This window comes from Gekko japonicus, unplaced genomic scaffold (assembly GCF_001447785.1).
Source record: "Gekko japonicus isolate JY-2015 unplaced genomic scaffold, Gekko_japonicus_V1.1 scaffold1385, whole genome shotgun sequence".
NCBI lineage: Eukaryota > Metazoa > Chordata > Lepidosauria > Squamata > Gekkonidae > Gekko > Gekko japonicus.
This window is the reverse complement of record NW_015177055.1, coordinates 369,231-382,458: the sequence shown is the minus strand read 5'-3', so window position 1 is coordinate 382,458 and position 13,228 is coordinate 369,231. Positions and strand designations below refer to the sequence as shown.

The 13,228-nt window shown below is 43.1% G+C and overlaps 1 protein-coding gene across 2 annotated transcripts in view; it reads right to left on the bottom strand.

Moving 5' to 3' along the window:
- P4HA1 (prolyl 4-hydroxylase, alpha polypeptide I) overlaps positions 1–13,228 on the bottom strand; it is a 50,056-nt gene that overhangs the window by 25,845 nt on the left and 10,983 nt on the right. For both annotated transcript variants that reach the window (XM_015428139.1, XM_015428138.1), the window contains exons 2-6: positions 12,119–12,237; positions 7,177–7,273; positions 5,897–6,048; positions 4,921–5,058; positions 2,546–2,785 (exon numbers count right to left, since the gene is read on the bottom strand). In XM_015428139.1, coding sequence (XP_015283625.1) covers positions 2,546–2,785; positions 4,921–5,058; positions 5,897–6,048; positions 7,177–7,273; positions 12,119–12,206 — 715 coding nt within the window. In that variant the 5' untranslated portion in view covers positions 12,207–12,237. The remainder of the gene's footprint in view (positions 1–2,545; positions 2,786–4,920; positions 5,059–5,896; positions 6,049–7,176; positions 7,274–12,118; positions 12,238–13,228) is intronic.

Below are 13,228 nucleotides of genomic sequence, written 5' to 3'. Positions count from 1 at the left end.
TCCCCACTTCTTCGATTTTTTTCGTCTTCTTCCCCATAGACTGAGGAGAAGAAGACAGCGACAAGGGGGGGGGGCCAGCGGCCCGAAGGCCTGAGGTAATTTTACCTCAGACGACGAAAAATAAAAAGTCTCCTTTTTTTTAAACACAGAAAAAGAAAGAGAAACTGAACAAAAACTGAGGCGAAAAACGAGAGCTAGTCACTAAAAAGTGATCCAAAAGCAGCGATCCGGCCAGACCTCTCGAAGAAAGGTCTGCTCAGCGCGGCGGAAAGGAAAGAACTGGCGGGATGTCCGTGCCTGCCCTTCTGGGCATGCTCACTGGGGCTCCTGAGCATGCTCAGTTGGGCCAGGCACGAAAATCCTTTTAAGAGAGCTTGCTAGGCACCGGCAGATCCAGCGCAGGCGCACTAGATCCCATTGGTGTGAAGCACAGAGACCACGAAGAAGATCAAATGGTGATGCAAAAACAAAATGGAACAGATGTGTCACTCAACAGATAGTTTTTGTTTTAAAAAATGAATATATCAGAGTTATTTTAGTAAAAGGCAATAGCTTAATTTTTAATAGAACTGCAAAATAGAATGGAAGAAGATGACACCAAAAGTAACAGCAGGACAGAATAAGAAAGGAAGAGCTGGTAAGTCACCCCCTCCCATCAGTGTCTGATCACAGGTCCCTCCAGTGTTGAGGCCGGGCTCAACCTGATAACATTTTGGCCTGCAAGGATTCTTGGCAGCCCTCCCCACTGCCCCCCCTCCCGAATCTTACCAAGGCAGCACGGTGGGAGTGGCAGGAAGGGCTTCCAGGACACAATACAGTAGGACTCTGGCTCTGGATGCTGCTAGTTTCAAGGAACCTTCCACCCCATCACATATTGCGCCTTGGTAAGCTGTGGGGTAGGTGGGTGAAACAAGTGCAGACTGTAGATGGGCATGTGGCCCTCTCGTGTTCCTAATAATGTTAATGGGAGCATATCAGGTCCCAGAAACCTCCTGAATTGGAATGAATCCGATTAAAAACTGGATTACCTTTCGGATGGCCAAAAGCACTTGGTGAAATTATTCTAACTGAGCAGACTCATTCTGAATCGGGGGTGGGGTGGGGATTTATCTATGTGCATCTCCACCCAACACTAAATCAATCTAGTCTAAATTTGTGCTGAGCCTTGGTGTGAGATGAGGCCTCGCCCTCAAACACTGAAGTCCATTCCTGGGACTCCAGCTGCTTGACATCAATGCTGTACCTCGCCCAGATGCAACACAAGAGCACCGTCCACGGCCAATGAGGCCTTACTCCAATGGCCGATCACATGACCAGTCCCACCGGTAACAGAGAGTTTATACAAAGAATTGTGACCCAGCTGGATTATTTCCATCTTGCTTGCCTCATACAGGATGCCACTGTAACTGTATACACAAAAACTTAAGGAAGAAGACTTGCCTGAAAAACAATGTAATATACAAAAGGAAGATTCACAACAATGGCAAACAGAACCGAGCTGTATAAATGTTAACATTCCCGCCGCCTCCCTTTTCTGCTGCAGTCTTGTGCGCTCCCGAAATTGTGCCCCTGTGAGTCACTGGATCAACTTGGAATATCATGAGGTTTAAAATGGGGGTGGTGGTGGTCCTGTAGTAAGAGGAAGGAATGGGCAAAAATCACCTGTCCCCCACCCTGCAATCTGAAGTGCCTACCACGAACAAAAGAATCCAAGCCATTATTATTTGCAGTTTTATTTGAATAAAACTGTAACGATTTCATGTTTATGTGTGTGTGTGTCTTTAAAAGTTTAGTTTGCATGGCTGTGATATTCTAGAGTGTTGGAAGCAGGCAAGTGGTATGATTGGTGAGTGACAGAGAGGAGGAGGGGTTTTGGAATGGATGCTGTGTGGATGATTGGAATGTCTATCTGGTGTGTCTGTTAGGGATGACAGTTGATGAAGACAGTTAGTTAGTCATTTAAGTTCTGTCTCTGAGTTGAAGGAGACTCATCCCTGTGAGGGAACGATTTGGTTCTGTGTAGTAAAAGAGTTAAGCAGTTTGTTCGTTTTAAGGTCTGAGAGAGAGAAGTCTTGTGTGTGTTATGAAAAGTTAAAGCATAAAGAAACAGTAACCATATATGGCCTAAGGAAAATATTGTTACAAAGTGACATGCCCTGATCCCTGTCAGTAAGAGGGAAGAGTGTGTGAACATCAAATAAATCTACTTTTATTTAAGATACAAGTTCTGAACGAAATTCTTCCCAGGAAATACATAGTCCTTCGAAAGCCCAGACCCTGGGTCACAATACCAAACCAGAAGAAGAAATATATTAGTATAAAGGTGTGGAAAGCCTTAAATTTTCCTGGTGGCGGCCAGATTACCCTGAGAGCAAAACATAAAGAACACTTTTAAAGGGAAACCAGACCTCCCCAAATAAGGGGTCGTCACAAAAACCAACAAGATCAGAGTTACTTAATGTCAAAGATTTACCGAGATAAGGAAAAGGTTTTGGCAAAAACAATATTACGACACACTGGAGATGCGTTATGTTCTTCCACCTACCCAGCTCAAGCAGCCGCTTAGTCAGCGTCATGGCTTTGTCCAAGTCCCCCTGCTGGTACACAGCATAACTTAAGTAGTCTAGCACAGAGACTCTGTCAATAGAAGAAACCTCTCCATCATCCAGTTGTTTCAGAGCTTGCTGCATCCAAAGTTCTGTGTGGTAGTAGTCTGATTCAGTGTATGCAATCTTGCCCAATTCAAAGCAATCTTCAGGTGTTAAAAAGGTCTTATGCTTCACTCCTGGGAACAAGAAGCAAATAAGAACTATTAGTCTTTCCATAAAGCCTGACATTTTGATGTTGTATGTTTGCACCGAAGTTTCCTTCTAAACCTGAATGACCTCAGTTTTCTGTTTAAAGTTTCTATGCATTCTATTGCTGACAAACAAACAGTACAATCATGTCCCAGGAATAAGCCCCACCGAGCAGACTCACACAGGATTCTGAGTAGCTCTGTTTAGGATTGCTGTCAAAATTATACATAGTTAAGCTACCTAATTTTTTTCTGCAACAGCAGAAACATTACAAACAGGACCCTGGAGATAGCAAAATTCCAAACTTACAAGAATTTGCAGTGCCATTTTACAATGTTGATGGGAAAAGATATGCTTATAAAGATGTCTGGAGATGGGTGGGTTATAGGGTTGCCAAATGGCACTCACCTCCTTGGCAGGGGACTCCTGGGCAGCTCCCGGTGCGCGCGCCACGTTTACGTCACCCAGATGTGACGTCATGACGCCGGGCATGCTGGGGGCAGGGCCACAGCCATTTGAGGGGAAAACATAGAGTTTTCCCCTCAAATGGCTGCGGCCCCGCCCCCAGTGTGCGACGTCACATCCGGGTGACGTGCACGCGGGGGTGGGGTTTCCCCCGGGGCCCGATTCCGCGGGGGCGGAAATCGGGCCTCCAAAGCGGGGGGAAATCCGCCCCCTGGGGGGATTTGGCAGCCCTAGTGGGTTACAACATAAGAACAGATCTAGATGATCATTTCAAAAAGTGTACCCTGCTGCATTTTCACCTGTACTATAAATTCATATGACAGATCTAGATGATCATTTCAAAAAGTGTACCCTGCTGCATTTTCACCTGTACTATAAATTCATTTGGGTCATTGCCATTTAAATACACAGCTTCTTTAAAAAAATGCCAGGTGATGGATTCTACCACTCAAAAGCATGCAGTATGCAAAGGAAATCAAAGGGAACTGAACTTTAATAGTCTCAGCAACCATGAAGAAAGTCCTTATCAACTTCAGGCCACATGAAATGCCTGTTTCGCAATCTGAGCCCTGACAAGAGCCCTTTACACATTGCAAAAGCAGAGATAATGAACTCTCATGTGGAGAAAAGGCACCACCACTCCCAACTACATATACTCAACAGACCTGGAGAGCAGAGCACATGCAGGAAACCTGCTGGCTTGTCTCTGCAACCAGGGACTCTGCTTTTTGCGCAGCACCTATTGCACACCCTGAACTCATGCACACAAGAGTACACATGCACAGGTTCTTTTAGCAAGTTTTACTGAACATGTACAAACCCAGAGTGGGTTCTGGAGCTACAATCCTGTTTTCTTCTCCTTTTAGCTTCCACTGTAGTTCTCACTGGGGAAGGGGATCCCTGAGGAGCTGAGGGGAGTGTAGTTATAAGAAATCTTCATGAGGTGCTGCAAGTCCATTTTATTTGTCACAGCTTTTAACGGGGGTATATACTGCAGGAATCTTTTGAATGGTGGGGATGGTATCTGAAGTTTTATGCTATTGTTTTAACGTATTGTTTTAACTATGACTTATAAGTTGTCTTGAGCCACAAGGAAAGGTAGGATATAAACATTTTAATTAATAAATTGCAGTGAGAAAGAATCTATTGACACAGTATGTGGGCTTGGTAGAGGTGAAAAGAAGTATTATCCAGCAGTGATGTTATATGTGCCATCCAACAGAGTTCCTGATGTACTCATAGCCACATCCCAAACAGCATCCTTCTTACAATAAGCCCACAACCCCCACCTTTTCTCAAAAAAGGGGAGAGGTGAAGGAATGGGAAAATGAAATATTATCCCCACAAAAGGAAAATGTCCTTGAAAAATATTCCCATTCACACAAACATAACCAAAAGCACACATTTATGCACTATAAGCTAATCATATGTAAAGGCCCCAACAGTATGTTCTATTTCATACCACTTTACATGTTAGCGATTGCACCACTACAACAACGAGGCCTGAACAAAGAACATAGTGTCAGATCCTTCATCGGGTAAGTACTTTTGCATTACAAGAGAGAGACAAACAGAAACATTAACGAAGAAACAGAATGTGTTGTTCAAGGTATGTCAAATGCTTTTCTTTTACATTTGTTTCCCAGGATCAATTTACCTGGAAGATTTCCCTTTGAGAGTGTATCTGTGTCTAAATTATATGTATCTTGGAGCCGTAAAAGAGCTTTGGCAGCACCAGTCTGATCTTCATCATTAGGGAAATACTGGCGTTGAATGGTCATGTTGGAAATAAACCCTGAAGACAAAGATAGAATGTGAAAGGGACTTAAATTTCCAAGACAGATTTGGCTTTAAGCAAATATTCCTAATACAGATTAATTGAAACACATACACAGACTTGCACTGCCCTACTATTTAATATATAGCTTTCAGAAACTAGCAGTATAACAAGAACACCAATAGCTGTGTACCCTTCTTTACCCCGCTCTTCCCAATTCATCCACCTGGGTCCCAGCCAATTGCCACTGTCTCCATCCTGTCTTATATTGAGCCCTACCCATTTTGCAATCACAGCAAAGTAGGAAAGTATAACTGTAAAGTACTGGGAATCATACTTTATATCTCTCATCCCTTTTGAAGCTGAATAGCGCTCAGGTTTAATAAAATACAACCGAGGAGTGCATCACATGCATAATTTGCATATCGAGGCAAGACAGCTCATAGCACCTTTCAGGCGCTACTGGCATAAAGATTAGCATATATTTTTGTGTCGCAATAGTGACCTCCATTAGACAAATTTCCCTTATTTACCTCTGTTTTCACCTGGATTTTTGGTTTGTATCTCCTCCTACATACAATGCAGAAGTATAGTTCAGTTTCTCATAGACAATCATGCAGCTAGGAGGACCTAATCAAGATTTCTAGACATACTGCATCATGATCAATAGTACTGCCACCATAATTTGAAATATTTCTGAGTTGTCAAGCTTCCCTAGCACAATGTCAAGAAACTTAAAACTTGCGACTGATGAGGGAACAGAGCCTTCACAAATCATTGGATTATCCACTGCATCATAGTACTGCTGATTAGCCAACCTGGTCTTTTAGACTATCGAGACTTTCAAAGCACTTACCATCAGACATATCCTTCAGGACCAAATTCTCCAGCTCACTCCACTCAGTATTAAGTCGCTTCATTAACTTGAACGCATTCACTGGATGTCCCAAGAATCCCTCAGGGTCCTTGGTTGCAGTGTCTGTCAGCTTATCTAGCTTCTCTGCCCACCTAGAGAAATACACTGTGACCTAAATATTTTCAATAAACCATTCAGGGGGCTCATTCACACAGAGACATTTTTAATCGCCATGTGATAACCTGAGGCAACGTGAAGCAGAAACTTTTCCCGTGGAAAGTCTTCATTTCTACTGCTGCATTTTTATACAGGCATATACTTTTGTAACATGATTAATGTACTAGCAGTCAAATCTGGACTGCTGAAAGAAAAATTCTACTGATGTATACTAATCAAATATTTATATTTCAGTTCAACTATTAGAAACAACTTTGAGATACTTATGCAGCACAAGAATTAACACAAAGAAATTTATTAAATTTAAAAGGCTGGATACAAAACCTTATTCCACTCACAAAAGCAGCACTTGTGTCTCAGTAATATTGTCACCACTTTCCCTTTCCACTTCAGACTGCCATGTTGAACCCCACACTGCTCCTTAACCCCCCCCCCAAGTGCATTTCAGGATGCACAGGAAGCTACAGTGGAAAGGGGGAGGTGGAAAAGTTCCATTTCGCAAATTCTGGTCCACTGATGGTGCACAAGATTAGAGAGGGACTGTGGCTCAGCGCCACAGCATCTGCTTGGCCTGCAGAAGGTGCTAGGTTCAATCCCTGGCATCTCCAGGTAAAAGGACCAGGCGGTAGGTAACGCTAAAAGCTTTTACCTGAGACCCCAGAGAGCCACTACCAGTCTGAGTAGACAATATTGAACATGAGGGACCAACAGGCTGATTCAGTATCATGCAGCTTCATGTCTTCAAGGTTGAAGGCAGCTAAAATTTAAATCAGACCCAATTCAAATAATTCATCTCAAAATTCTCTCGAAATTGTGTTATTTTGTAATGTAAAACAATAAATACATTGTAGAGATTTTTTTAAAGTTACCTCCTATCAGGTTGTAATAGTTTCCCCTCTTAAGAGGAACTAAGATTTGGGAAGTCATACACTCAGCTTTTTCTTAACCGCAAGGCATACTCAGCTGAACTATTTACAGCCAACATCTTGCAGTAATGGCAAATTTACTCTTGTTCCCATAAAAGCCAAACATTGTCTGACTTAACAACAAATATTATGCACACAGAATCATGATAAAATACTAATACTGAAGCCATGACGTACTTCTTAATCTGCTCCAGCTTGCTTTCTTCTGCTTTGATGTAGTCTTTCAATGATGTCACCAGGTCTTTTTCTGTATTAATCAAGTCTGTCATGTGACCTAAAAGATAAAGAACATTATGTCTACAACTATTACGAGAACACTTCATGACTCCTCATGCCCCTGGCTCTAGGTTTTCTCTTTTGAACTATTTTGCCTTTTCTTTGTACTGTCTAGTGTTGATGAAAAAGTAAAAAAGTGCTGGGCTTCAAATTTTCATAACGGGGAGAAACCCAACCTTAGTCATTTTACCTTGTAGAAAGGACATGTTTTCCAACTTCAATACTGCTCCCCCCCAACAATTACCACTGTGAAGTTGAATGTAAATTGTAAGACAGCACTCAATTTGACTTCAATGGATGCCTTGCAAATACTGTAAAATCATTTTATATTTATTTGCTTAGAGTTCATTGCCCTTGCATACTATCCCTGTAGGTTTGGATTGCCCTGCATTAATGCACTTCTTGGCATCTCTTACATAGCACAGCAAGATACTGGGCCAAACTGCATAATTTGTAAGGTGTAGAGTCTAGGTTATCCTGACCTGACTTTGACTCTAAGAATCACGTGGCAGGTGGTGAGGGAACTTGTTTCCCAAGCACCCGGGGTCCCTATCTGAACTGGGACCACAACACAGGGGCTTCCGAAAGGGCTTCAGTTTTCTCCCCATGCTTTTCTTCGGATCCCACATGGCTCCGCAGGGCTGCTATCGACCCTACTGGGGCAATGCATGAATAGCTTATCACTATACATGTAACTCCACAGTTGGGCAAATGGAGCTGCACTGCAGTCTCCACATATATTGGGGCCCTGAGCTCCTGGAGAAGAAGTTCCCTCACACCTGACATATGACAATCTGAGTTAAAGGCCAGTTAACCCAGACACTCCATATTACGAATCACAAGGTGCAGTTTGGTCCTTAATTATAGTTCTGCATGTGCCTATGGTCCTCAAGAATTCCCTTCCCCAGAACCTCACTTGGTCTCCTACAGTACACAGATTGTATAAGCTGCCAATGAAAAAGCAGTTTAGAATGTATTGTTGGCCACTAGGCATGAAATATTCTCACTTCTTCTGTCCTCAGGGAAAGATGTTTCTCTACTCCCCACCCCCCATTAATGTCCAAGTTCTTTTTGTGCCTTAGGTCTAAAGCTCTCTGCCGATTACGCAGCAAGCTATAACCATTCCACCACAAAATAAAACATGTAACTGAAATACTGCTATCATAAGCACTTATTAGTTTCACATAGCCTTGAAGAAAGACCCACTAAACTGCTGCAACTATAGACATCTGTCATACTCCATTTATTGGTTATCACACAAAAATACTGCATGAAAGGCGCAACTTCTTTCCCTTTATTTCTAACTCTATCTTTTGAAGTTTTACCCTGTATCTGTTGGATACTGTAACTCTGCATGCAAGAGGATCTGGGAGGGAAAGGGTTAAGAGAATTCTCTCACTCAGGTACATTTGGCAGTCGGCCCCACCCTTTCACTGGTTGTTGAGCCTCTTTGGCCCTTGCTTGTCTTCTGTTTTTTTGTCTTATATAGGGCCTTTCTTCTTCTCTCTCTTCTCTGGGCTTGGAGCTGTAGCAAGTTATCCTTTTTGAAATTAATCTGTTCACAACATGTTAAATGTACCTACATGAATACGACATGAAAGATGTGCTTCTATTTTTGTAAGTAAGATTTCTTTCTCTTATTACCATTGGAGTCAGATCATCTCTGTAATTTGTCGGAACAGCATTTTCCCCTTAACTGGGAAATGTGGAGGATCAAGGATACTGCGTAAAGCTTCTGTGGTTCGAGGGCAAATGATAATTTTTTTACATTTAACCCAATAGTGCCAGCTTAACTCAGGCCCATAGCTACAGAGGGGCCTACTGGGCCCCGACTTCCTGCCAAGACCCCACGACTTCCTATGCAGCCCAGCCCCCTGACTCTCTGGGCTACTCAGAGGACTCCCCGCTGCCCCTCCCCTTCCCCGCCTGCCAACAGCCCCACAGGCTCCATCCTGGACTGGCAGTTGGGGGGGAGGGGCTGGGAATGAACTGCAGGTGGCTCTAGAGAGGTTGAGATGCGCACCAGGGTTTCGCCGCTGTGCTGGGTGGCGGCAGCAGACAGCAACGTGTGTGCCTGCAAACTAGCACAAGCAGAGCCTACCCTTCTTCCCCCACCACTCAGTTGCACTCACGTTACACGGCCGACTGAAAAAGTGGCCCTGGCACTCGGCATGTCTGGCAGCAAGAAGCTAAAGCGAGCCACCTGCAGAGGCCAGTGGGGCCAGGGAGGTGTGCAGCATGGTTGAGGCTGGCAGATCAGGGCGGGGCGTCCTGAGTGGTCCATGTTCTGGACTTAATTTCTCAGGTGTACATGGGTTGGATTTGGGTCAAGACCATGGTGGATGAGAAATCTTCCTCTCCTCCTGCGCCTGGGTGCCCAGCCGGAGGGCCAGCAGAGGGCAGCTCAGCTTCCAGGGCACTTGCTCGCCTGCCACTCTCGCCCTGTTGCTGCGAGAGTGGAAGACCTGCTGGTGCAGGGGCCAGGTTTTTTACATTTTATTTTTATTTCTATTTCAGTGTCTGCCAACTTATTTAAAAGCCACCCAAATTCAAAAATCCTGGCTATAGGCCTGGCTTAACTCTTGTACTGCTGGAGCAACCCTGCAGTTAGCTATTTGCATGAAGAGCAAAAGAAGAGCTTCATAGTAGCAGCTTTTCAGAATAATCATTCAACCAGCTTGCAACTTAGGGCCAATTCCTGTGTCATAACTTCATGCAGGGAAACATGGACATGCTATATGCTATGTTCTGGACTTAATTTCTCAGGTGTACATGGGTTGGATTTGGGTCAAGACCATGGTGGATGAGAAGCCTTCTTCCATTCTAAGCAGCAATTACTATTTTTTTTTTCAGTTGGGAAAAGTTACATATACTGATGGCTTCAGGTAAGTTTCTCCCAACAAGGCAAAAAGTGGATCCTTGGGGCCATTTCAGGTCAGGAAAATGGCAAGTGTGGGAGGCTGAAGCTCCTTGTCCTTCTGCACTGTGATCTAAATCGTAACTGGGTTCCAACACACCTGGGAATTAAGTTCTCTGCACAGACCATACATAGCATGAGTGACTCTATGTCCCAGTTGTTGTTCAGTCGCAAAGTTGAGTCCGACTCTTCGCGACCCCATGGACCAGATCACGCCAGGCCTTCCGGTCTTCCGCCATCCTCTGAAGTTTGCTCAACTTCATGTACGCTGCATCTATGACACTGTCTAACCATCTCATCCTTTGCCGTCCCCGTCTTCTTTGACCTTCAATCTTTCCCAGCATCAGAGTCTTCTCCAGTGAGTGCTCCCTTCTCATTTGGTGGCCAAAGTATTTGAGCTTGTTTCATTATCTGGCCTTCCAGGGAACAGTCAGGGTTGATTTCTTTTAGGATTGACTGATTTGATCTTCTTGCAGTCCAAGGGACTCTCAAGAGTCTTCTCCAGCACCATAGTTCAAAAGAATCTATTCTTCGGCGCTCGGCCTTCCTTATAGTCCAACTCTCGCAGCCATACATGACTACTGGGAATACCATTGCTTTGACCATGCGGACTTTTGTTGGCAGGGTGATGTCTCTACTTTTTATCATGCTGTTTAGGTTCGCCATCGCTTTCCTCCCAAGGAGCAGGCGTCTTTTGGCTGCTGTCACAGTCTGTGGTGATCTGGGATCCCAGGAACGTGAAGTCTGTCACTACTTCCATGACTTCCCCTTCTATTTGCCAAGGAGTGATGGGGCCAGATGCCATGATCTTAGTTTTTTTGATGTTGACCTTCAAGCCCACTTTTGCGCTCTCCTCTTTTACCCTGAGCAAGAGGCTCTTAAGGTCCTCTTCATTTTCTGCCATTAGAGTGGTATCATCTGCATATCTGAGGTTGTTGATCTTTTTCCCAGCAATCTTAATTCCCAGTATCCCCTGCGTATACTAGGTGAATCATATGTACTGGGTGAATTGTCTAATAGAAGAGGAACTGGAATTATACCCCACCCTTCACCTGGAGTCTCAGAGCAGCTTACAATCTCCTTCCCTTCCTCTCCCCACAACAGGTTGGGGCTGAGAGAGCTTTTAAGATGCACATGCAGCCTACCAAAGGTTTTTTATACTTACAAGGCAGGCTAGATGCACATTCATCTTATGCATCTCAGAATGACACAACTACTCATCCAATCATTCAAAAGTGACACTACATGACAGATCACATGCACTAAGAATAGGGGTGTGCCAAAAAAAATAAGTTTTTTATCAATTTGGGTCTATTGGACAAAAAAAATACTGTTATTCCCAAATATTCCTGAATACCAATATCAGTACTGTGCTGGTATTCGGGTAAATATTCAGGAAACTCAAATATCTTCAGCTCCATGAATTTCACTTGCTGAGTCGAACTGAAGGCAATTAAAGTTCAAATGAGTTCAGTTACCTCACTAAGTTGTACCGCTATGGTAGCCTGACTAGCCAGTAAACGGAACACATTTAGCTGCACTGAACAAAAGCCAAATAATATTGGCTTTTATTTGGGCGTGGCTATTTTGGTAGCCAAATACAGATCTCTGCTCTGTATTTATTCTGCTCAGTATATACTGAGTGCATACCCCAGCTATGAATCCTCCATTTATAAATCAAATATACACATTATTCACTTAAGCTGCTAGTACCACTGCTTTTTTAAAAAAACAGCAATGGTTTAATTGTATGTAGTACCTTTTTATTGCTGCTTACCTACTTTTTACTGTTGTAAACTGCTGGTTATTTTGCGACTTATTCGATTTCAAGGGTTCATAGTCATATTTTAGCTTTGTATGAACAATGCAGTTCAACAAACCATCCTCAGAAGTACTTGACCATTGCACACACAAAAATTTGCTTACCAATGGAAGTGAAGAAATCTGTATGGGCATAAGAAGAAGGCAGCAGAACACCAAGGACTAAAAGACCCCATGCCATTGTGAATACCATAGTTCTGTCAATCGTTATCCTTTCTATATACCTGAAAGAGAAATAAATTAACTACAGTCATTTTTGCGTGTGGCAAAATTTCTAGCAGCTGTTGTTAAATCATACAACTTTCGTAGTAGCAACCTTTACGTTCTTCTATGTTTTCCTGTGGGACAAGGTTTATGGTGGGACAAGGGTTTGCTGTTTGTGACTGAGGTTGCAAAAACAGTAAGAAGTAATAGAAATAGTAACTACAGTTTTATTATTTAGACAAAGAGCATTTTTAAGTGCATATGTGCATTAGCACAAAATTCCACCAGTGCAACATACGTAAGTAGCTTCTTGGGATAATGTCAAGGAAACCTGGACTTGTAACTTATGAAGTGCTAAGGAACACTGTTTCATTCATACAGTGCTGACCCTATGAAACATTAACACCCCACAAAAAGATTCCACCATTTTCCCAGCAAGCACTGTGTTGACAGTGCTGATGCTTCTTCCATTTGTATATGAAGAGTACAACATGGAAACTCCTTCAGTATTTGGAAGATTAAAACATCAGAAAATCCTGAAAGGAATAAGGATCACAAGTGTGTGTTTGTTTCAAACTGCATTCCATCAACATATAACCTGCAACATTTTAAAATGACAAATTTCCTAAAGCATAGTTGAGAATCAGATCCCAACCATACTAATGAGCCTTAGTTAATTACAATTTTACTTGTGTTTCCAGATGTGCATCTATCCTTGACTTATTAACAGCATTCACTGTGGAGACACAGTGTGGCTGTGTCTTTCCTGTAACGTGTGAATCAATCTTCACAAGCCAATACCCATCAATCCCACTTTCCCAAAAACATCTTTTAAATAGATAAATCATCAACATAACTGCCATTTATCATATTCAGTTGGGGAGGGGGGCACCAGGGCTATCATATCTAATTCTGAACTGGGCCACAGTATAGGTTAGTAGAAAGGAACAGGGAGAGAGGGTCTCTCTACAAACCTGTAAGCACAAAAATTGCTTGAAAAAATGTAATCTT